Here is a 23,996-nt window from a genome sequence, read left to right as displayed (position 1 = left end):
GACACCGGCTCAGGAGGGTTCAGGGCTCTCTATACATCTTGGAGCCAGAAGGGGTGCAGGGCGCCGCGCGCTCCCCTGTACCGACTGCAGGAGCCGAGGCTCGTCCCCAGCCAGGCCACTTCCTGGTGCCCGGGGCCAAGGCGGGAGTAGGAAGGGCCTCTCCCGCCTGTAGGAGTGCGCGTCGCACCTGCCACCCTCGGCTCGCGCCCGCGTCCGGGCAGTGGGGGCCCGGCCAGGGCCTCCCCGGCAGGGGCACCGGCCTGGGCGAACGGACGTGCAGGCCGGCGGGGGGCTTCCCGGTGGGGCGGGCGCCGGGCTGCGCTCCCCGCGCCGGACACCAGGCGTCGCCCCCGCTCCTCGCTGCGCCGGCCCCCGCCCCCGCCGCGGAGCACGAGCCGGAGCCCGAGCGGGAGCCCGAGCCGGAGCCCGAGCCGGAGCGGAGGCGGCGGCGGGACCCGGCCGGACAAATTTCCTGCTCGGCTGCGGGCGGCAGGAGGCGGCGCCAGCGGCGCCCGGACCCCGCGGCCTCCGCGCGTCCCCACCACCGTCCTTCGCGCCGGCGGGGACCGAGGGGCGCCCCGGAGGGCGGCGGGCGGGCGCCCGGGAGATGCGGAGCCGCCGCGGCGGCGCGATCGGCGCGACCGGACCGGCCCCCCCGAGGTGAGCGCGCGCGGGGTGCGGGCGGGGGCCGTGCGCCCCTCGGGTGGCCGTGCGCCCCGGGCGGCCGGAACAGGCCGTGGACGCCGCCTCGGCCGCCGCGGCGGGAGGGAGGGAGGGGCCGCGCCGGGTGCGGGCTCCCGGAGCCGGGTCCCTGGCGGCCCCGCGGCGCGCCGGGTGCCGGAGGCTGGGGACCGCGCGACCCTGGCCTCGGCGCCCGGGACCCGCCGCCGGACTTGGCCGCCGCCTCGGCAGCTCCCGAGCTCCCCCTCGGGAAACGGCACACAGAGAGCGTGTCTGCGGGTGGCGACGGGCCAGGGGTTGGTGACAGGGACGTAGGTGGAAGCGGGCGAGAGCGCGAGGGTTCCCGCAGGGTGTGCTGGAGGGCGACACGGTGCAGAGGTGGAGACGGGAGCCTTCTGAGAAAGTGACTCGGAGTTGCGCCAGTCTGGGAGGGGCGGGGGCCGCAGTTCCGATGCTGCCCCGAGGGTCCCGCGCCCTTGCCTCGCAGGGAGGGGAGCGTGGAGTCCGGGAGGGGTCTCCGACATGCTGCCGGGAGGAGCCCCCGGTGGCGAGCGCGCCGCCTAGCCCAGACAGGAGCGCCAGGATCTGCAGTGTCAGTGGTGTGGTTGACCTGTCAGAGCTCCTGGACCAGAGGTCAGCCCGGTGCCACGCCTGCCGGCTCCTGGGGACCAAATGGGAAAGGCTGGAAGACCCATCCGGTAGAGAGGCAGAGCCAAACCCTGCCAGACGCTCCTGGACCTAACCTAAATTCCTTCCTGGTGGGCAAACCTTTCTAGAAAGGTTCACGTTCCGATTGCAGAATTGTACCGATCTGTCTGGAGTCAGGACCACTCTCCATCTGAGTTTCAATGCGGGAAACTCAAGCAAAGAACGAGGCTCTGTGCTTGTGTTTAGAGCGAGTTGAATGGTGGCCCGCCAAGGCTGGTGGCGTGTTTTAGAAATCAGCGGGTCTGTGTTCGGTCAGCTCTTGATCCCAGGTGCCCCTTGACCCGGAGTGCCTGGAGGTCTTTGTGTCCCCACAATGGGTGGAATTCTGTGTCTGTGAAGTAAAGACTCCTTCCCGTTTCAACGGTGAACAGAGGGAGATGTGTGCGGGGTGTCTCCCAAACCCATGCACTAAGCCAAAGGAGGGGATGCCACGGGCATGACATGATGGGGGGCACAGGATGGCTAAGGCTGGTTCCTGACGGCCATGGTCATCAGCCTGATATGGGACAGAGATTTGTGTGCAAATAGCGCTGGGGTGTGTGCTTTCTGAGCCCAGGCTCTGGGCCTTCAGGGAGGAAAAGGCTGCTGCTGACATAGGAACAGGCACGAGAGATGGGACCACGCTGTCAGAGGACACCTGGTCCTTCCCAGACATGGCTCTTTCCCTCTTTTCGAGGGAAAAAACAAAAACAAAAAGACCTAGACTCCCAGTATGCGGACATGAGCTGGGGGCTGCAGTGGTGCCTGGAGAAGGCCAGGTCACTGCGTGAATCCATGATTTTGATTTGAAAACATACCAAAGCCCATCACATCAACCTCCTGCACCAAATCAGTTGGGAGATGGGGATGAGGGAATGACTGTCACCGTGACCCTTCTGGGACCCCTGGGAGGTCCAGAGTGAGCATGGGGCACTGTAGCCTCATTCCCATGCTGTGCACAGAGGCCACTTCTCATACGTGTGTGCAAATCAATAACCCCTGATCAGGGCTGCAGCAGCGGTGGGAGGGGATGTGGGGGCTGGAGGTGCGTGAGGGGCACAGGGAAGGCGGATGCCCTGGAAACCCACAGCAGTTGCTGGGTGGTTAGTAATGAAGCTGGAGTGAGTTTCCATTAGTCAAAACCTATGGTTCCTTCACACTACGCCCTACTGATCCTCTTGGCGCTGTCTCTACGACTGTCATCCTTGTCCAAGGTACCTCCTTTTATCAAAATTCCCTCCTTGCAGGTCAGAGGTGAGTTTCCAGTCTAGACCACTCCTCGGTAATTCCCAGACCCAGCTGCCCCCTTGACCCTTCTTCTGGAATATCCCCTGCCCCAACTCAACAGCTCCCAAAGTCAAACCCCAACCCCCACCAGCCCAACATGTTCCCACTGTTTCCTCATGTTATCCATCTGGCCACACCAGCCTCCCCAGTGCTTTGGAAAGACGGGCTGGATTGGAGTTTCCCCGAGCACCCACCAGTAGGCTCTTCATAAGGGTCATTGGGCAGATGAACAAACGGCCAAGTGGAACATTCTAGGAGTTCATCTCTGAAGTGGATGAATTTTACTGGATGTCCGCGTGGTCGGTAGGCAGACGCACACTTCTGGTGGTGCGGATCGGACTGGGTCATGGAGAGATGAGAGAGGTCCATCTAGGACTTTGTGGCCAGCTCTTCTGGTGATACTGAGCACGTGCCGAAATGACTGAGCTGGACCAGGCAGACTCCAAATGACCTCTTGGAGGCAGGTTTGGAAGCAGGGAGGGAACTCCATGGAAGCCTCCCCCCAAGAGCTACACTTGCAGAGCTTCTGCGATCAAAATAGGAACAAATGTATCCATTAGGATAAAGACGGGCCTTCTTAATATTTGATTACCGGTAAGAAAAAAACTGTCCGTTTCAAGAGCATCTCCAGTTCTCTTGGTGGGCTCTGTCCTAGTGAACCAATAGCTCACTGCTCCCGAAGGCACTCCCCCTCCACCCCCTGCTTTCCAGATCCTCAGACGTAGGCTGCTCTGAATCTCCTTCCCCTTTTTTTCCATCTTAGAAACTCCTATTTACACCTCACAGCCCACTTCAAATGCCTCAGGCTCCTCAAAGCCTTCCAGACCCCTCCACCTAAGAAAATCTCTCTTCCCTTGAGTTCCATAGAAACTTAACTCTACCCATCCTAGAGCACGTATCAGACTCAATTTTGTGTCCGCCTGACTTCTTCAAATAGTTTCTCTCTTCCACCAGCTGGTCAATGCTCTTAGGGTAGAAGGTGTGTCTTTGAGAGTTTGGATTTGAAGTTGAGGTATGTGTTGACATGAATCCTGGCTCCGGTGTGACCTTCCCTAAGCTCTCCAAATTTGCTGCCGCAGTGTTCTCTGTAGAATGGGAGTGAGAATCTGTACTGCACGTGGCTATTCTGAGAGTGACAGGTGATCCGTATAAAGTATAAGGCAGATGACTGACCCTCGGGAAATCGTGTCAGGCTAAAACCCTAAAGTTGTGCATTGCATGCATTAGGAACCGATTTGAACAAATAAATTAACCAAGTCAGAACTCATATTAATAGATAGGTTTTGCATGTCATCCAAAGCTTTAGGTCAAATCAATAAGGTGTGACGTGCTAGCTAACTTTATTTTTTACATGATAATTTGAATAATTATGTAAATTTCATGCAATGAAGGGTTTTAATCTCATAATGCCACCACTTACCTGCACTTCAAGACCAAGTCTGTCCTTTAACACGCACCATCGACTCTTCCGTGTTAGAATGGTTTATGGGGCCAGAATGCACTTTTTTATGCACATTATGACCCTGTGCTTGTAGACTAAATGAAACCAGTCTGTGGAAAAGACAGCACAAAAGGGAGCTAAACCAGAGGCCAGCAGCAGGGTGGGCTAGCACCCGGGTGTAGACCCAGGCTCCGAAGAACAACTTCAAGAAGGGAGCGTTCAGCCGCAGGAGCTGAGGACCACCCCCGACACATTCCCCGGCTGTGGAACACCTGGTGGTGGGAAGTGCGGCCCTCGGCCACCTCCTAGCCCCTCGAGGCTCCCGCGGCTCCCGCGCACTGACCAACCTCACCCTCGTCGTGGCTGCTGCACGCGTCTGTGCTGACGCGGAGGGGCTCAGTCCGTGGCTGGGGCCTCCTCCCGAGCCCAGCTCATCCCTTCACCACAGTGCTCTCCGCTCTGGGTCCCCGAGCTACCGAAAGGAACGTGTGGCTCGTGGGAACATTGCGCATGCTTACTTTTCGAATACTGACTGACCCTACAGCAACCCAAACTTTATTCTGGAGGGGGAGCTTCACATTCGTTTGTCACCTGTATTTTTCCCCAGAGCAGAGTGCTGGATGATATTCTAGCAGGTGAGGGTTTTGGACCAGCTTCCTCTGAGCTAATAGGGGTTTCGCTGAATGTTACTAATCCTTGAGCAGACACAGGTGCAGCGTGATGGGGGTTTCTGCCAGATGGAGGCCGGGAGATCCCTAGTTTGGGGATTACCAAGCCAACTTCCTTTTCTCCTCTTGGTCTGGCTGCTGTTCCCCAAATGTCATTTGTCAAGGTCCGCCCCATCCAGGTGTTTTACTAGGGGAGTTTTGATGTGGTTCACAGCCTCTTTGAACTTGAACAGCACCCGGCTCAAAGCCAGAAATGTGGGCATTATGCCTTTCTTTCAACTTTCAACTCCACAAATACTTCAAAAGGGCTGATGACGCTTATGAAATAGAAAAAAGTTAACACTGTGTTTCAGGCAAACAACTTTTCTATTTTTCCCCATGAAATGGGAAGCAAATAAATATTTTAAAAAGAATGCCTATTTTAAAAGATCTTTCCAATACAAATCAAGACTTTCTGGGGCGCCTGGGTGGCTCAGTGGGTTAAAGCCTCTGCCTCTGGCTCAGGTCATGATCCCAGGGTCCTGGGATCGAGCCCCACATTGGGCTCTCTGCTCCGTGGGGAGCCTGCTTCCTCCTCTCTCTCTCTGCCTGCCTCTCTGCCTACTTGTGATCTCTGTCAAATAAATAAATAAAATCTTTAAAAAAAAATTAAAAAATAAAAAAACAAATCAAGACTTTCTGATTCATATGGCCCATGAGTGTATATTGTATGAGATAATCAAAAGGATGAAGAAAAGTCTTCTTTTGCCCGGAAACAAATATGAACTCCATCAGGAGGTGAGGAAAAGTTTGCGGGGGGCGGGGCAGGGGGAGATCCTTGATTATGTGCTAAAAGCCTGATGTGTTTCTTTGGACAGGCATTTTGATGGCAATGGTTCTTGGGTGGAGAATGAAGACTTGATAGGAAAACTTGTCGGCTAGACCCCAGACTGGGCTTCTGACCAGTAGGTCAGAGTTCGATCCAGCAGGTGGCTCATGCTGGAGTGGGAGCTCAGTGTTCAGACGTGCTCCCAAGGCTGTGTGGTCCTTTCTGGCGCGGGGGGCGGGGGGGGTTCTGTGTGATGCCTGGGACACCCCGGCATCCAGCCCTTGGATGTGACGTGTGGACAGTGGCGGATGGAAGAGACAGACTGGGAGCCGTGCCGAGGGCACTGGAGGATGCTTGCAGAGGGCTGTCCCCCTGAGGATTTTACTTTGTCTGAGCACCCGCAACACATGTAGCTAATGGGATTTTGCTTGTCAGTACCAGGTTCTCGATCCCAGGCTTGGAGCGCAGAGCATCAGGATGGAGGCTGGGGTCCAACTGAGACTTGTGGCACGGAGGCTTTGGACAAGTGGCTGACCCTTTCTCAGCGAGATTTCTAATCTCTCTAACGGGGGCAGTGACACTTCCCAGACAGGGTTTTCGTGTCGCCGGATCGAGGTCATGTGTAGGGAGCCCAGCCTACAGCTCGCCGGTGAGCCCATGGCCAGTGGCCGTATCCCGAGGACGGCCGGGCTGCGGTCAGGGCCGGGCTGCGGTCAGGGCCGGGCAGCATCGGGGCTCCTAGTCCTCCTTTGCCGCGCTTGCTTTGTCCTCGGGGCGAGTCACTTAATCCCCGTTCTATAAACGCAGACATAATTTTTGGTTATTAATGTCCGTAGATCTATTTGGACATTTCCAGCTGAACATTAGTCATAGATTTTTGTACCAGGGAGCAAATTAGTTCCATTTTTCTCCTCACTCAAGATTTTAGAATGTCCGATCACGTGGCCGCTTGATTACAATGTATTATTCAAAGTGACCTTTGTACGAAGCCTTTTTATTTTGTTTCTCACTCCAAAAAGACTTCGGATTTTTCAGGCTGTTTCTCCGTAGTAGGACTTCCGTGGGCCTGTTCCCTGGCTTTCGGCAGTCTTGGCCCGGACTCCTTTGCCAACACACTCGAGTGCCCGTGGAAGGTGGGGGCGTAGCCCCTGGCGCAGAGCCCGGGGAAGCGGGAGCTCCTGTTCTGGCAGGTTCCTCGTTAAACTGCGGCCACTCTGGTCTTCCTTTCTTCTCCAGTTCAAAAGGCCAGCCTCAAAGGTAGACACCCACTTGCCTGATTTGATGTCATGGCCCTGAGGCCAACCCCCACCTCACCACCCCCCTCCCTGTCTGCTTGTCTGGATTCTTGTCATGGGATAAAGCTTTTATTCTGTTGTGTAAAATATGGCATAGGTGGAAGTCCCGCCATGGGAAAGGCTGTGACTCCGGAGTGGGCTCATGTCGGAGGTCTGGTGCTCACTCACTTCCCGTTCCGGGGCTCAGGGCGAAGGGCTGAAGGAGACAGACGAGGAGAAGGCAGTGAAAGGCAGGGCTCTTTTGGAGGTGGAATCGGAGGGGTCTTGGGCGGTCCCATGTTTTCTCCTGGAGATGAAGTAGAACCTTGTAGATGCTTCCTACAGAATTCTCTGCTCATTTTCTAGATTCCAGAAACAAGTGCTAGTGAATTAAGCTGAGAGCTCCGTATTCAGCAGAACCGTTCCCACAGATGTCCGTATTTCTTCCCAGAGCTTTCCCGTCTAGAGTGCGCTTCTCCACTGTAGTACCTACAGAAGAGAAAGTAAGAGAGGAGAGAGAGACAGCAACAGAGACAAAGAGAGACACACAGAGAGACACAGAGGAAGAGAGAAAGACAGATTCAGCAGGAGAGACACAGGCTCTCAGAAACCGAGGTTTCTTCTTTTGCTATTTGTCATCTGCAGCTACCTCCAAATTCAACCCAGAGTGGGAGCTGGCGAGCCTAGACTTGTGTGGTCAAGAGTTAACAGGCCAGGGCAGTTTCAGAGGGTGAAGGGGTGCCATGCTTGGTGCATCAGCTCACAGAGCTAATAATCGGAGCCAAACACGGAGTCTCTGAAGCCGAAGCTTGCCCATAGTAACAGGACAAAATTAGTATAAATGGACAAAAGCCAGAAAATTTGGGTCTCTTTATTACATTCAGGGATTTACAGGAACTCTATCTGGGCTAACAAAATGTTGCCTTAGGGCACCTGCTTTAATGACTAGAAACCATGCAAATGCTCTTCCGAAGAGATCAGTTTTCCAGCTTCTTAAACAGGTAAAGATTCCACCCCCCCCCGCCCCCGCCCCATGCAATCTTGTCTGCCCCACGACATTTGCTAATCAAACAGCAACTGGCCTTTGCTGCCACATTAATTCAAGTCATCCTCAACCCTGCCTTGTTACTAGTAAAAGTATTCCTTATAATTAGTGCTATTTTTTTTTTTCCCAGGATGTGGTTTTTCTGGCTCTGGGAATAGCTTTGGTTTCATAAACAGCTGAATGTTTAAGTACTCAACGTAAAAATCCTTTGAAACAGGAACCCAACCCTGTCCTTAATTTCGGAGTGAGGCTGACTCAGCGGTCCATCTCCCTAAGCTGGTGGCAGCAGTTACAAAGCCCATAAGTAATTCAATAAATTACTTTTTGCTAATGTTGCGAACATCAGCTAAAGTTCAGCCTTCCATTGGAGATGTTATCTGTCTGCCCATTTAGATTCCATTGAGCAAAGGCCTGATGTTGGCCCAATGTCACATAAGAATGCAAGAGCCAGACATTTAATGATTTTGTACAGCTTCGTGCCAAGCAAGGCCCGCTCTGGGCGAGCCAACAATATTCTTTCAAAGGATATTTCTTGGTTTTCACCGAATGTGTGTAGTATTTACAAGAGCCTGTAAGGTCACTTAGAAGGGACAGTTAGAGAGGTTAAACGTGTGATGAGTACCTACAGTGTACGTGCTCTGTGTTTAGTAGTGAAGTTGTAAAACCAAATCACAATGCCTACCCTATGGTTGTTCCCACGGACACGGGAGGCTTGCAAGAACTCATCACCTCCATGGTGTGTTAAATGCAATGCTGCTTGCAGAGGTGGGCATGCAGAGGGGATCCAGAGGGGGTTCACCAGGTAGAACAGGCTTGGTTTCCAAGGATATTTTCTTGGCTGCCAACAGGGCTAGAACATTCAAGACAGAAGGGCTCCTAGGCACTTGTCCAGAAGTGAGGAGTGACATGTACTGTCTGGGGAGCAGCAGGTGTCTGGGGGCACATCTGGAGCCTAGGGACGGAGGGGATGAGAGAAGAGGACTGGGAAAGTCTGTGACTTTCCAAACCCTCTTCGGCCATTGAGGAAGGTGGGTCTGCTTGATGCAGTAGTAGTTCTAACCTGTTGGACATCATGGCCGCCATGGAGACTCTGAGGAAGACTGCAGATTCATTCTGTAGGAGAAGGTATGTGTGTACACAGGCTTTCTGGTTTGCTTTGGTTTGGTTTGGTTTTTATAGTGTTGAGAAAGTCTTGCCTGACCAAAGCCCACCAGGTTTCAGCTAAGGAAGACTGCATACATCTGGACCAGACCCAGATTTAAGAGATGGTGGCCTCAGATTTGGGGCTGAGTTTGAGGTGCCTTAGGGGAGGCAGATACACTTCTCGAATACAGGCAGTTGACTCTACTAGGGACTCTTCACATTGGCAGGGATGATGTCCGGGCTTCACTGTGTTAACCGTTGTAGTTTTTCTTACTAAAACTTTGGTTACCGTGTACATTTGTGGGTACTGGACGGCGTTCCCAACACGGTAACATGGAAGAAGTCATTTAATTATGGCGGTTGTCATCGGAAGGGCCAGGAAGTGCGGTGAGAGTCAGCTCCATGGGTGGGCCACATTGGCCTCTGCAGGTCCAAACTCATTTCTAGTCATGGCCGAATATCCTTGCTCGTAAGTAACCGAAAATATCTCTTCTGTACCAGCCTTTCAGTTCCTCCAAACCCAAAGCCGGTTCTCCCTTTTCACCTTACATGGCATCTCTGAGGTTTGGTGGACAATTGGACATCCCTGTATAGAGTCTATGTGTGTCACCAGCTGTGACGAGGAGCCTGAGACCTGTCCAGGGTCACATTCTCTGGTGCAGGTGCCACGGTCCCGACGCCGACGCGCCTCCTTTCCCATTCTCACTGCCTTGGTGGACCGACCCTTCATCCTCCCTCCTGTGTCCGACACACTGTGTGTGGTGGGTGCGGGGGGGTGGGGTGGGGGTTGGTTCTCAGGACGTGGAGGCCCTGCTTCTGCTTCCAGGAGATGAAAGCCCATCTTAGCTGTCTGTCTGGGTGGAAGGGCCTCTAACCTGGAGCAGGACCCAAAGGCTCACTGGTTCACTGCTGTGCATCCATCTCTGTGGTTTCTGCCTGGCAAAGTGCTTCCAAGGGGTATCTTAGGAGGCCGTTGCGTGTGTGTGTCTGGCATGCTTTGGTTCAGCCAGTGATTTATTATTTGTGGCATGGGAAGGCACATCCTGAGTGGATGGCCAGTGGCCATGGGAATCGATGACGTCGATTCTGGTGATTCTCCTTTGTAATGGAATCCATTGTTGCATGCGCAGCAGGGATCTATAAACATTTTGAAGAGGTGATGCTTTCCTTCGTGGCTTGGCATCTGGCAGGTGGCGTAGCCTGAGACCCAGCTGGGGCCGAGGCTGGGGTGCAGGTCTCGGGAGCAGACGGTGTGAATGCCACATGGCCGGCGGCCGGGCTCCCCCACCCCCACCCTGCTTCTGTCTGTGCAGTTACGGCACTGGGCAGACAGCATGAGCATCCCTGACCCCTTTGCTGGGACCTAACATCGTTTTAAAAATTCAGACCTGAGAACCACCAAGTCTGGAGACACAAAGCCCAGAGTGGAGCCTGCAGCACCCCCCTTTTCCATGTCTGATATTCAGTGAGAAGGGTGGGGAGTGGTCATGGCCGTACATAAAGCAGCAGATGTGACAATACTAGTAGCTGCTATTTTAGCACTTGCTCTGGACGGTCCTATTCTGAGTCTTTTCGTACGTGAACTTGCTGCGCACACTGCACCATGCAAGGCCAGAGGAGCACTAGGCTTGCTTTGGAAAAGAGGAAATGCAGACCCAGAGGGGGTGGGGCAGGGTGGGGACTAAGTCCACGGAGGCATCCAGTGGTCCCCAAGGTAGAGGAAGGGTGTGGGGGTCACTGGAGCCTGCAGGGAGGTGGACCCCAGCTTTGCTCAGGGAGCACAGTGATGGGGGGACACCCAGCCTGCCTGGGAAAGGTCTTCACCTGAGGAGGGCCCAGGCCCCATCCTGGGGCTGGGGGAGGCCATGGAGAGCTCTGAGGAGGGAGGGGCTGTCACGTAGAATGGATGGGGATGGGCTGGGAGTGAAGAGCGGGGCCACGACAGGCTCTCTGGGGCTCTCCTCCGCTGGGAGGTCCCAGTGTGTGTGTGCAGTGACGTTGGGGAGTTGCGTGTCTTCCAAAGCATCCCTTGGGAATCCCAACACCAGGGAGAACAGTGGGGTTTTCACAGGGGCCCAGGAATGAGGTCAGGACTTTCTGCCACGGCGGTGGGCAGGAGGGAGGCATGGATGCCTCGCAGGACTGACCGACACGCTGGATGGTGCCAACCGTTCTCGGGACCCAAGTGGGGCCATCAGGAAGGGACCAGCTGAGGGTCTCAATCGAAAGAGGCTTCCGTCCTGGCAAGTCTCCTGATGCTCTTTGCTCTCCCATAACCTTCCTCTGGCCCCTTCTGTCCCGGCAGAAAGCTGCGACGGATTACATGCCATGTGATGTTAGTGACTTCACCAGGGCCTGTTCAAAGGGTTGCTTTCATTTTAATATAAAGATTTTATTGATTGATTGATTTGAGAGAGAGAGAGCGCGCGTGCATGTGCAAGTTGTGGGGGTGGGGCAAGGGGGAGAAGCAGACCCCCCCTTCCCCAGTGAGCAGGGCGTCAGAGCTCCATCCTAGGACCCCAGGATCATGACCTGAGCCAAAGGCAGATGCTAAACTGACTGAGTCCCCCCCCCCCCCAGGCGACCCCGAAAGGTGGCTTTTAGATGGAGGACAGCTTGCGGCAGACGAGGCCTGAACCAAAGAAGCAGAGAGCTGAGGTGGGGGTTCTGCGCCGGTTGCTCCCGGCGGGCTCCGAGCCTCAGGGGCGGCCAGCGTCGTCACCGTCGTGACACCATCCATGCGTTCCGTCGCTCAGCAGATCCAGTGGGAGACCTGCCGGGTGTGGGAAACAAAATCCCCAAGACCCGCTCGGCCTCCTTCCCCTGGGGCCTGGCCTTCGTGTCTGTCCAAGCATCTGCCCCTGGGATTCCCCCGGAAGGCTGGTCGTGGAGATGGTGTGTGGCGAGTGGGCCCGGGGCACTCATCGTGGGCGGCCCTGAGGCCCTTGGGTCATGGGGGGGAGCCAAGAATGGCTTTGGTGCTGGGACCCCGTCCCTGTCCCCTGCTGTGCAGACCCTGACCAGTGTGTGCTCCCTGGGGGCCCTCTTGCCACTGAGGTGTTCACGACCAAGTGGCCGCCCTTGGAGCCAGCCCCACAGATGAAACCTGAGTGCGGGGCCCTCTGACCAGCCTTTCTCTTAAAGCCCGCCATCGTCGGTCTCGCGGTCAGCGCGCTCCTGTGACTCTGCTCCTGACCTTAGCGTACAAGGAAGACCGAGGCCAACGTGGAAGGGGGCGGCAGCATCACAGAGACGGGGTGGCCTGGGGCCGTGGTCGGGGCCTGGCCTCTCCCTAGCTCCCCTTCCTTCTTCCCGTTCCCCCCTGCCCCCGTCTGGTTTTCCCCATTCACAGCCTCACGTCTAGGGCGTCTTCTTCCAGAACCCCAGAGCCTGCCGGGCTCCCGCTCCTGCAGACGGGACACTAGAATTGATGGGGTGATTGCAGTGGCTCCGGCCATGGCCGTGGCTCCCGTGGCTCCGGCCGTGGCTCTGCCAGTGGCTCGGCCACCTTGGGCCTCTGGCAGCTTTCGAGAGCGGGTCGCTCACCCATCAGAGCCGCCGGCGTGCCATTCTTTGGAAATGAGTTATAGGAAAGCTAGTCCGAGAATTAGCCAGTGTTTTCTCCCTGCTGTTGCCCAGTCTCAAGGAGATAACCCAGTTGCCTCATCGCGTGACGAGTCCAGGGGACGGGGAGTCCGCGTCCCCCACCCCTCGTGCCCGGGGCCAGTGCTGCAGGTCTGTGAGGAATAGCACAATGGGATGATTTGCCCTTTTGTTTCTGATTGAAAATCATTTTGAATCCTTTTGAAGGGCTCTGTAGAGAGTTTCTGTTTGAGAAAAGTTCTCCCAGGACCCCACCGACTCTAGGGGAGTGACAGTCTTTCTTCCAGGTCATGTCCAATCACATGCATTTTATTCCTGGGTATCTCCTTTTTAAAATTTTTTTTTATTGATCCATTTTCTTTATTTTATCGATTATTGATGGTTTGCGTATAATACCCAGTGCTCCAAGCGATCTGTGCCGTTCTTAATACCCATCACCAGGCTCACGCATCCCCCCACGCCCCTCCCCTCTGAAACCCTCAGTGTGTTTCCCCGGAGTCCACGGTCTCACGTGGTTCGTCTCCCCTGATCTCTGGCAGGAGCTGGATGGGTCTGGGGGGGAGGGGACTGACCCTCCGGCAGTTCTGCCTACTTCCAGGCGCTCCTTCCCCCCGCCTGATTTCTGGTGGGTGGATGCCGAGGGCCTTGAGGTTGCAGAGCAGGTCCCTGGAACTCTGTGTGAACACTGCCTTGTCTGGCCGCAGGGGGTGAGTTCCCCGCGGGAGGGCTTCAGCGCATTTTGGGGGGAAGTTTAAACACTTCATCAAGATGCCTGAAAATCACATTAAGCACCGTGCACCAGGCAGAAAAGTCTCTGGGAACCTGGGTGTCGGAACAAATGTGAGAACGAACTGTGAAGGGTTTTTATTGAGGAAGAGTTGGTGCCTTCAATGGGGATGAATTCTGGGGGCACGGACAGGGCTTCTCTTGTCAGAAAGGCCAAGGGAAGGTGGGCCACATAGTTTTAAGATACAAGGCCACATAGCCGGGGGACAGGTCAGCCGGACTTCGCCATCGGCCCGCAGTCCTTATGTTTCCCTCTGCGCACCTCCCCTGGCCGTACTCACGGCGCTTAATAACCCGAGCCACGAGAACTGCGGGCTTAGCCAGGGCAGCCTGGGCGAGTGTTCATAGGGTCCCACTGGGTAACAGACCATGGAAGACAAGGCACAATCCTCTTAACTTGGTGCTTTCATTGTTCCTAAAAAACTCTTCGTTAATAGATACCTTTTAAATCGAGAAGTTAGGGGTCATTGTTGCAACCGTAGCCGAGCTTGCTACAGAGGAGCTGTTGTGAAGAATCAACAGCCAGAAAACCCCACCTGACAGCACCGTCTCCGTGTTCCACAGAGGCTTCAGAGGGGTCCCTGGGATTTGGGGAAATGCACATTCCCAGGCGTGGAGGAGGCTGTTCCTCTGAACGTGGCTAATGAGGTTTTCCAGCCTCTAGAATGGAGCTGGCCGTCTTGTCCCAACCCACCCGTCAAAGCCTTCACACCTGAGGGCCCACTTCCGTGACCGGCAAGCTGAGGTTGGCTGTGGGCAGAGGACTGCGTTTCTGCCCCTGCCTCCCGCGGATCCACCCATAGAACTGTCTGAGCCTCCTCGTGACCCGGCCACCGGCTTCCCCCAGAGAGAGACATCCCAGAGGAAGCCAGGCAGAAGCCAGGACATCTTTTAGGACCTCATGTCAGGAGTCCTGGTGTCTTTCCTGCAGTGTTCTACTGGTCACGCAGGTAGGTCGTGCTCACGCAGGGAAGAATGAGTGGCCCTTCCCAGAGAGCACGTGGTGGTAAGGAGCCCTCTGTAAGGGTCTGTGAGTTGTGGCTTTTAGCTGGACAGCACCAAATCTGACTCCTGTTAACTTGATGAGAGTAGGAACTGGACAGAAGGTGACTGGGCAGTTCAGCATCAACCGGAAGTCTGGAGAACACGGCTCAGGAAAGGGACAGGAACCGGGGAGGCTCTGGACCAGAATTAAGGCGCGGCCACCGGAAGCTTTCGGTAAGGATGTGGCCTGTGGTCTGTGGCACTGATGCTGCTGGGCATGGCCGGCGGCAGACTCTCGGGGCTGTGGCTTCCGTGAACGCTTCTGAAACATCCTTGGATCTGTGACTCACCCTGAAGAGCCAAAGCCTTGGGTAGGACTGATGGTCGGACCCCCTCGCACGTCCCTGCCACAGTCTGGCTCCAGGTACGTGGAGGGTGGGGCCGGCAGGTGGGATCCTGCCCCCGCAGGTGTAAGGGACGCCAGGAAGTCAGAAGAGAGTGTAGACAGTGAGGGCAGCCCCCAAACGGCGGACATTCACTCTGCCTGCTTTGTACTGAGCTCAAGGGTTATTTTTCATCTCAAAACCGTTTGCAGTATTACGACATTAATATATTCTTGAAAAGTTACATTGATTTGATTTGTGGCTTACAGACACTGGCTAAGCTTAATACCTTTTAGAAGTCTGCAGATAATCCTTTTGTAAAGCAGTTAATCCTTTTAGAGAGCAAATAATCACTTCTTAACCCTTTTATTTTTGAAGATCAAGACTCTATATATTGGGTTTTCTCAAGGCAGAGTAGCCAACACTTAAGCTTCCTCTTCTGCTCGCATTGAGGAAGTGTTTCAAGTTTCTAGATAACTGCTTGCGATCTCGCATGCTGTGTGAAACACACACACACACACACACACATACACACGGAGGGTTTTTTGTTTTTGTTTTTTCCCTTCTCCACTGTAATTGATTCTTATCTGGAAGGAAGTACAGGCTATTACAATTTTCGAAGAGCTTCTATTTATTTTATCTTACCTGCAAGGCTGTTTAAAGAGCCAATTTAAGAAGTAAGACCTCGGAGCATTTGCATGGGTAAAGATGAAGGCATTGTTATACCTGGGAAGTCACATTTGGAAACACCACCTTGCCCATTTTTTTTCCTTCTGTAAGAGGCTTTCACATTACAACAGAAATATTTTTTCCATTTTCCATTTTTCCATTTCCTCGAGCTGCTTCCTGGAAAACAGAGAGGGACCCCCAGGTGACAGCGGGGCAGGAGCCTGGATGGGGTGGGCGTGGCAAACCAGGCTGGAACTAGACGCTCCGATCCAAGCAGGTGACAGGTTCTGCAAGTCCGGAACGGTCCTGATGGCCCTGGGAGCACAGAGAACCAGCAGATGAGGAACTAGAAGCAGGCAGGGAGACCAGTGGGGCAGCTGCTCTCAAAATGTAATAAAGACATGAGAGAGAGTGTCTGATAATGGCCACCATTCAGGTGCCTCCGTGGGTCAGGTGCATTCAGAGTTCTTGTCGCTTTTTGCCCAGTAACAGGCAGGTGGAGTGGACTGGCCTCCCCTCTGGTAGGTTCTCACACATGAGACTAATTCGACTCCTTTTTTCTCCAGCCTTAGAACCTACAGGGGTTAGTGGTTGATAGAAATGAAGTGCTGGCTTCTATTTTCAGGGGCTGTGTTACTAAAGTACACGGACCTTTAGCTGCTAGAATCATACTCATTGTGGTGAGATGTCCCCCTATGAGAGGGTGCAGGAGGAGACTGTGGGTTCACTCAGTGGGACTGAGTTGTCTTCAGTCTAAGGGTTGCATGAGTGTGAGGTATCAGCCCATTTTAAAGTTCGTAAACTGAGACTTGGATGAGGGAAATGAGTTGTTTGAGGCCAAGGAACTCGAAGGCAGCAGGACTGGGACTCCAGCCTGGGGTCGTCTGCTTGCCAAGCGGGGCATGTGGCCAGACCTGGATGCTGGGTCTCCCCGAGGAGAAACAACTTGGAGGGGATGCTGCCTGGGAGTCGGGCAACATGTGTGCGCCTCCTTCTGTCCTTCCAGACCACGCTTCTGAAATGGTCATGTCTCGGCCTAACGTATATAGTTAAAGAAAATACAAGTAACGTTTTTGAGTGAGGTGTTTTAGTCATTTGTATCAGAACACAGATGATTCTGATTCCGTGGTGGGGCATAAAGTGAATCACTTTCCTGACTTAATTTTATTATTAAAGGAGAAGGTAATTCCTATGTACCTGGTGCATTCTAATGTACTCTGTATTATTACACTGGATCTTGGCCAAAAGGCCGAGAAGCAACATACCATGTATTATTATTGTATTACCATTATTATTCAAAGCATTATGGCTTTTTTCCCTTTAGGTGGCTTTCCCCATATTTTAGATGGTATTTAGCCATAAAACACAGAAAGCACCATCATTTTTTAGCTAAGAAAATTGATGCACTCCTTGGAAACTATTAGAGAGAATATTGATTTCCTACATACGGTAATCCAGAATTGCTTTTTTTCCTCAAGATTCATATTATTGCATTAGTGGTAACCTTCAGATTTATGAGTAAAACAGAACTTCAGTGAAGATTTGTTTGGGAGATTTGCTGGCTTTCACTTATTTTCAACCTGTTACAAAAGCACCTGTACAAAGTTTAAACTTCCCTTAACCGAATGAAGAAACCGCGTGTTGGCTCTTGTTTTGTGGGTCTGGGTGTCTTGCCAGCGCCGTCTTCCCGGCCTGCTCCTCTTTCGGCAAATTGCGTCTGTTACTATCGGCAGGACGCTGGGTACTTCCTTAGAGCTTGGACTTTGTGAGCAGGAAGGAAATAGTCAAAAACTTGGTGCAGATAGGGCAGCTCTTGAGCTGTTTGGAAATGCACACATTATCATTGCTTCCAATCGATTCCATCCGTCCTTCTGGCGGAGGTTTTCCCTGTGCCGATCCGTTTCCTTTTTTCATGTTTTTAATGGTCTTTCGCAGTGCACTGAGAACCATTTCTTCTGGGCGTGTGACAGATTTGCTGCGCTGGGTTAGATTAGCATGCTTGTCTGATCCTGAGTCCATCTGCACTGACTGCCTGATGAAAAGGGAAAAATAGTAAACATCCTGTCCTGGATACAGACTTGGAGGTGTGTGCTGGGAATGCGCGTCTCCCTTCGAAATAACATTTTGGAAAGCACAGTGTTTGGTAGATAAGGGCCGCACTCATCATGTCCCATCAGAGAACAATTGTAGCATTTAGTTCCATATCATCCTGCTTTCAGCCCGACTTTCATAGCTGAACAAAACACTGAGCGCTGTGGGAGAGGTCAAGGTCAGCACAAATCAGCTTTCACCCTGGGAAACGAAAATGAGCTGAATAGCCTTGCAAAGTGGCATGTTTATTAAATACAGCGATTGTTGTGAGTAGATTTATGCGTTCAATTTGTTTGCAGTTGTCAAAACCTCATTAATTGTAAGCCTGATGACATTGTTTGCTGTTTCAAATCAGTTTTAAATTACACATGTACTGCTTAATCTTGAAAGCAAAATTAAACCTTGGATTGGTATACATTTCAGGTTACAACACTAAGCCATTCTATTTGGGGGATGGAGTTTAATACTCTTTGTAGAATGAAATCAGGAGGTCCTTTGCATCCACGGTGGCTGGTGTAATTAGGTTCTGTCAACTATAAATTTTCAGGTTAATTTCTTCCACAATGTATGCTGTATAATAATAAAGCCATAAATCCCTTTATACATTTAAATTATTATATAAATCCTTAGTATTCATGCAATAAAGTTTTTAAAGCAAATTTCTTGGAAGTATGGGTTGTATGGAAAATAAGTAAAATTATGTGTTTTTAGAAGTCAGTGAAGATTGGTATTTTATTTCTCTAACAAATAAGGGGATTTATCAAGTCTCTAGGCCAGCGCTAGGGCCGCAAAGGTCATATGGCCACTGCCCCCAAGAACCTGCTAATGTAGCGTGACCTTTTCTAACTGTTTCCTGGGATAAGCCTGCCCTAAGGCTTTCTGCCGGGCATGGTCAGATGGGGTGAGAGCTGTGGCCTGAAGTGGGGAACCCCTGAAGGTACAGGCAACACCAGCCGTTTTGGCCTCAGGTCTCGAGTCCCCATTTGTTGGTCTGGGCTCTGGAATTCTAAACCTGGGGTCTCTTGAGAGTTTGTGAATCAAATTCAGCAGGACTGTAAATTTAGATGGTGAAAAAATTTACCCCTTCCTTTCCATATAATTAGATTCTTTGCCATCTTATATCCCTTGGACCCAAGCCCAGCCCTAACCCGTGGTGACCACTGGTCTGTTCTCTATCCCTCTAATTTTGCCTTGTCAAGAATGTCATGTTCTTGCACTCACACAGTACAAAGCCTATTGAGTCTGGCTTCCTTCCCACGGTGTATGGATCTCAGAACGTTCGTGCCATGATGAGTATAGATAGTTCATCCCATTTATTTTACTGAGTAGTGTTCTGTTGTACGGAAGGACCACCGCGTCTTTCATCTCCCCCACCCCAGCTCGAGGTCATGTGGGTAGGTTCCCGTTTGGGGCACATAGGAGTAAAAATGTCTAGAAGTGTGCATGAAAGTTTCTGTGTGAACCTAGGTTTTCAGTTCATTTGGGTAAGTCAGTAGGATGGGTTTGCTGGATTGAGTGTCATGCGTGTTTAGTTTAGTAGGAAACTTCCAAACTGTTTTCTGTAGCTGGTGTACTCTTTGCTTTCCCACCAGCAGAGGCGGGAATGTTCCCATTGCTTTGCACCCTTGCCAGCATTTGATATTGTCAGTTTTTCCTTTTTTTTTTTTTTTTTTTTTGGTTTGTTTTGGTTTTTGTTTTTCTCTTTTTTAGTTTCTGCCTTTGGTACGGGTGAGTAGTGAGGGGGGTCTCGAGGCAGCTGTAATTTGCATATCATTTGCATACCCCTAACGACTGCCCGTGTTGAACACCCTTTCCCGTGCTTGTTCCTTCAGTGCCTGTCTTTGGTCGTGTCTGTTCAAATCTTTTGCCCATTTTGAAAATTGTGTTGTTACTCCTCTGTATTTTATTTTAGGTCATTACAAGGAGTATTCTGAGAAGGAGCTTCACTAGCCGGCCCAAGGGATCCATGTCACCAAAAAGGTTAAGAGCCCTTGAAAGACACACTACCCTTAAAATATCTTCATTCTTTACATTTTTGACTTGGCCCATGTTCTTGTTCTGAGTCTGTCGCGCGCCATCTCCAGGGTAGCAGCCTGCCTGGAATAGACTATCTTCCTTCCCCATCGTCTTTCTGCTCTGTGTACATGAAGTGGGATTTCAAAACATCATCCTCACGTGGGGGCGGGTTTCCTTACGCCCCCCCTCTTCAGTGAGCCGGGACGCATTTCTTCTGTTTTTATTTATGAAGTTCTTTGGCCCTCTTGGATTCTTTTCTCCAATGGAAAGAATCTTAATTTGCAGGAAAAATGTGAACCAATATATTCCAGGAAAATGGTTTTATTCCAGCGTTTGGATTAGGAGCTCTTCATGGAGGACCCAAGCGTGAGTCTGTGCTTGTCTCTGCAACCCCGGTCACGGACAATTTGCTGCCTCATCCCTGTGTTTCTGTGACAGCTCCTCAGCAGACCTCAGGTCCCAGCAAAATGCTTTGTATCTGCTTGAGATATTTTTTAAAAGTCTCTTGTGGACTCTTAAGTGGACAGTGAAAGTGTGACTTCGTCATTACTGAATCTGTGACTCAATTTCAATATCGTCCTCCATGGCTAATACGTGTAGGAACAATAAGCTTATTTAACAAGAACACATTTGTTTTGTTTGTGCTTCTTCTGTGAAGGAGCATAAGGTACAGAAATGTTGTGTTCTATTATTTTATTTTAATTTAACGAAAGGCCTGACGGAGGAGTCTCTTCTTCCCCCATCAGAAAGAAAAAAAGAAATTGAATGAGAAAATTAAATGTAGTGTGTATGTTGAGAATTCATGTTTGGCATAGATGTAAAAATATGCCGCGGTGGGGAACTCTGCCATGTGTTAATTATTGCTTTAGAAGGAGCACTCGTGATCAATTGACACTCTGAATTTTATATCTGGCACACACTCAGCCTATGCAAACGCATGTTAAGTGCTTACGATTTGGGGAGTAAGAGATAGCAAAACGCTTCTCACCTTCCGCCTGTGTGCGGTCCCTCGTGCCAGTGAAGCTCTCCGTGGGCACAAAGCCCGGGACAGTTCTAAGGAAAGAGGCGCCCCGGGAGTCCATTGCAAGTCCTCTGAACTCAGTAGGCGCTTTCCGTTTTGGTGTCACTTCTATGGTTTTTCTGTAGCCTGCAGAGACAGGAGGCTGGAGAAGGCATCTGGCTTCTTTGCACAGGCGTGGGCTCCTGGCCACTCTCCCACTCAGCCATCTCAGGTTCCTGTTGCTGCTGTGACGACTTTGCACACGGGCAGTAGCTCGCAGTGATACCAGTGGCTGGTTCTGGAGGTCAGAGTCCAGCCCAGCGTCTGTCTGCATCTTGCTGGCTCACTGCTCAGAGGCTCACAGGATGAATTTGGGGCTGCTGGCAGGGCCCTGCTTCTTACGGGAGGCTCGGGGATGAATCATTTCCAAGGTCAGTTGGTGGGGTCCGCGTTCTCACGCTGGGTGACCCTCCGGTCTAGGAACCCCCTCTCTGTGGCTCCTGGTCCCCGTCCTCCAGTGTCGGGCCAGCACGTCGGGGAGTCCCCTTCCTGCTTGGGTATCCGTGCGCTCCCCGCTGCCACGTCTCTCTCACTGGTGCCCTTGAGGGCTCGTGGGACCACACAGGGTCCACTCCATAATCCAGGATGCTCTCCTGGGTTAAGGTCAGCTGATCGGGAACCCTAATTCCATCTGCACAGTCCTTTCCCAGCTGCACCGACGTTAGTGTTGGATGAAGAAAGCCGAGGGCTGGGGATCTTCGGGGATGCTCTCAGAATTCTGCATCCCAGCGCCCCACCCCTGCACATTAATAGCAAAATCACAAAACTCAAGGTTCTCCTGAGTGACTGTTTGCAGCCGAGGGATTTGTTTCCATTTCTGAGACAATATGTGCTGAGATAATTCTGTGATATTTACACATTTGGTGTTTACGCCTCATGGACTCCATTATACATATCTTTAGGAATTCTCTTTACATAAATTAAGATGATTTTTCTCCTTCCTGAAAACATGGCAACATGCTTCACATTCTGGATGAAAATGAGGAATTGTTTACACCATGAGCCAAATTAAACTCAGAGAGGAATCTGATGCACAAGAGAAGAAACTGCTCAAATGTACGGCATAATTTAGGTTTCCTAGGGATTTCTTTGCAAGCATCAGCACAAATTAATATTAAGAGGTGATTTGATTATAACATCAAGACTATGTCTGAGGTTCCCTGGCATTTATCAGAGAAAGTAATTTTAAACACACATCATTGTTTTTCTCCACAGGGCTGCCCAGGACACCCTCTGACACCTGGGAAAAATGGGTCTGCCCCATGTGTGGAGTACAGGAGCTCAGGCTTAGAGCTCAGGCTCTGTCTTCTCTCCCTGCTCCCCACTCCTCCAAGCTGGGCCATTTGGGGCAAGTTCTGTGGTTTCAGGTGTCACTGTTCCTGCTATGGGGATGGTAATCTTGCCTAGGATTTAATGAAGTGATGTCTACGAACGTAATCTGTAGAGCGCCTGGGTGGCTCAGGTGTTAGGCACCTGCCTTCAGCTTGGTCATGATTCCGGGGTCCTGGGATAGAGCCCCGTGTCAGGCTCCCTGCTCGGCGAGAAGCCTGCTTCTCCCTCTCCCACTCCCCCTGCTTGTGTTCCCCCTCTCACCATCTCTCTGTCAGATAAATAAATAAATTAAAAAAAAAAAAGAACATAATCTGTAGCTTGGGGGCAGCTCGGTACTTGCTGTTTGGACAACCCAGTGTGCACGCGCACCTGCGCCTGGAGGGGTGAGGGGGAGACTAGTGATTGCCACTTAGTTTTCTCACACTTGTTCTGAGAAATTTGGGAACCACTCTAGAGAAATGAGGTTTTTGCAATAAAGGTTCTTTGCACGGGATAATCTTGTAATTGAAAGCAAAAAAAAAAAAAAAACAAGGCTTGCCTTCCCCTTTTTCTTAGCGCTATTAGCAGCTTCCTGGAGCCGCCAGGCGCCCGCCCAGTCTGCAGACAGGGACGTAGCTCACAGGACCCGTCGTATCGTTTCCCCGTCACCAGCCCAAGTGTGAACACTGCTGTGTTAACATGGTGGTCCTGTCCTTCAAGGTGCTGGAATATTAATTTGCTTTGGAGACAAGGTCACACACATTGGCCCTTTGGGACGTGTCTGTCAAATCTACCCACAAGGGGTAAGATGCTCTCTGTCCGCGTAACTTGGCCATGTCGTCCAACGGGAAAACCTAATCATGGCTGACTCGGTGGTGGTTCGAGTTTCCTGGGATGCTGCATTCCTCCCCAAGCAGAAGCATGTTTTTAGGATGTGACAGATGCTGGACTTAGTCACTTCCCCAGCTTACCCTGACTCTGCCCAGCTTACATGGGACATGGGCGGTGTGCCCTGTCCTTTTGCATGGGGAAGGAGGAGAAGCTGGTCACCACCCCACGGTCCAGCGAGATTTGGCAGCATGGTGACACAGTGGCTGCCAGGGCTGGGGTGGTGGCACATCCGTAAGACACAGCTGCAGGAGGCAGCCAGGTGTGTCCGAGGCATGGGGGCAGCACCCCCTGGGAGGCCTCCTTCTTTAGGTCTAGAACCACTGTGTCACTGGCCGTGCTGAGCATGGGGCTGGTGTTTGTGCCCCGCCCCGGGATTTCCTGCTGACCCCGCGTCCCACTGGTTCTGCCCCCCTCACCATCACTGCCTCCACGGGCCGTGGCAGTGCTTGCGAACCCTCCTGTTAGCGGGGGCGCCATCTGTGTCTGTCCTGCTCTCCTCCAGTTTCCATGGAGAGGCTGGCAGCGGGGACATAGGACTGGCAGTGTCGTCTCCTGGCACACCAGCTGCCCTTCCGGCTGCTGCCGGCGGTAGGGCTCCCCTCCTCCTCCTCTGCCCAGGAGGCTGAGCTTTCCTGCCCGCGTGGTTCAAAGGTGGCCCTGGCCGCAGAGGCGTTGCTGTTTGGCCATGAGTGAGGCAGAGATTTTGTGATGAAGATTCACCCCGGGCCTTCTCAGGCTTTGGGTGTGAGATCACCTCAGGCCTGCTCCCTTCTGAGGCTCACACCCCCGGGCCGGGGCAGCCCTGCCCTCCTCGTCCTCCTGATGACCGATGCTCACCGTGTCCAGACGCAACCGGCAGGTCTGCGCGCCCTTCAGCATGGAGCCGCGTCTGGGCCCTTCTCCTTCATCCGTGTGGCCTAGTTTGGCCTAAGGTGGGGGTTCCCTTCTTTGGTCAAGGCCATCTCCACCCAAGGGCACCTTCTCTGACCAATTTTGCAAAACACTCTGGGCTTGGAGCTGCTCCCCGCACCCCACAGGGTCATGCTGGAGACGCTGAGGGCTACAGTCTCCCACCAGTGCCCAAGAGAGGGTCTGCTAAGAACCCAGGCAGTCTTAGCCCCTTTCCTAGGGTCCTCACCAAGGTAGGAACCTCTGGAAAAATCTCCCG

The 23,996-nt window shown here is 52.5% G+C and overlaps 1 protein-coding gene across 8 annotated transcripts in view; it reads left to right on the top strand.

The window, feature by feature from the left end:
* Window positions 1-403: 403 nt before the first annotated feature.
* PTPRE (protein tyrosine phosphatase receptor type E) overlaps window positions 404-23,996 on the top strand; it is a 152,396-nt gene continuing 128,803 nt past the window's right edge. For 3 of the 8 annotated variants that reach the window (XM_045068531.1, XM_045068530.1, XM_045068533.1), the window contains exon 1: window positions 404-660. In XM_045068531.1, coding sequence (XP_044924466.1) covers window positions 608-660 — 53 coding nt within the window. In that variant the 5' untranslated portion in view covers window positions 404-607. The remainder of the gene's footprint in view (window positions 661-23,996) is intronic. The other 5 variants (XR_006603135.1, XM_045068535.1, XM_045068537.1 and 2 more) reach the window with 3 other exon arrangements.

This window comes from Mustela putorius, unplaced genomic scaffold (genome assembly GCF_011764305.1).
Source record: "Mustela putorius furo isolate JIRA1106 unplaced genomic scaffold, ASM1176430v1.1 tig00003909_pilon_pilon_pilon, whole genome shotgun sequence".
Lineage (NCBI taxonomy): Eukaryota > Metazoa > Chordata > Mammalia > Carnivora > Mustelidae > Mustela > Mustela putorius.
This window is presented reverse-complemented; position numbering and strand designations above follow the sequence as displayed.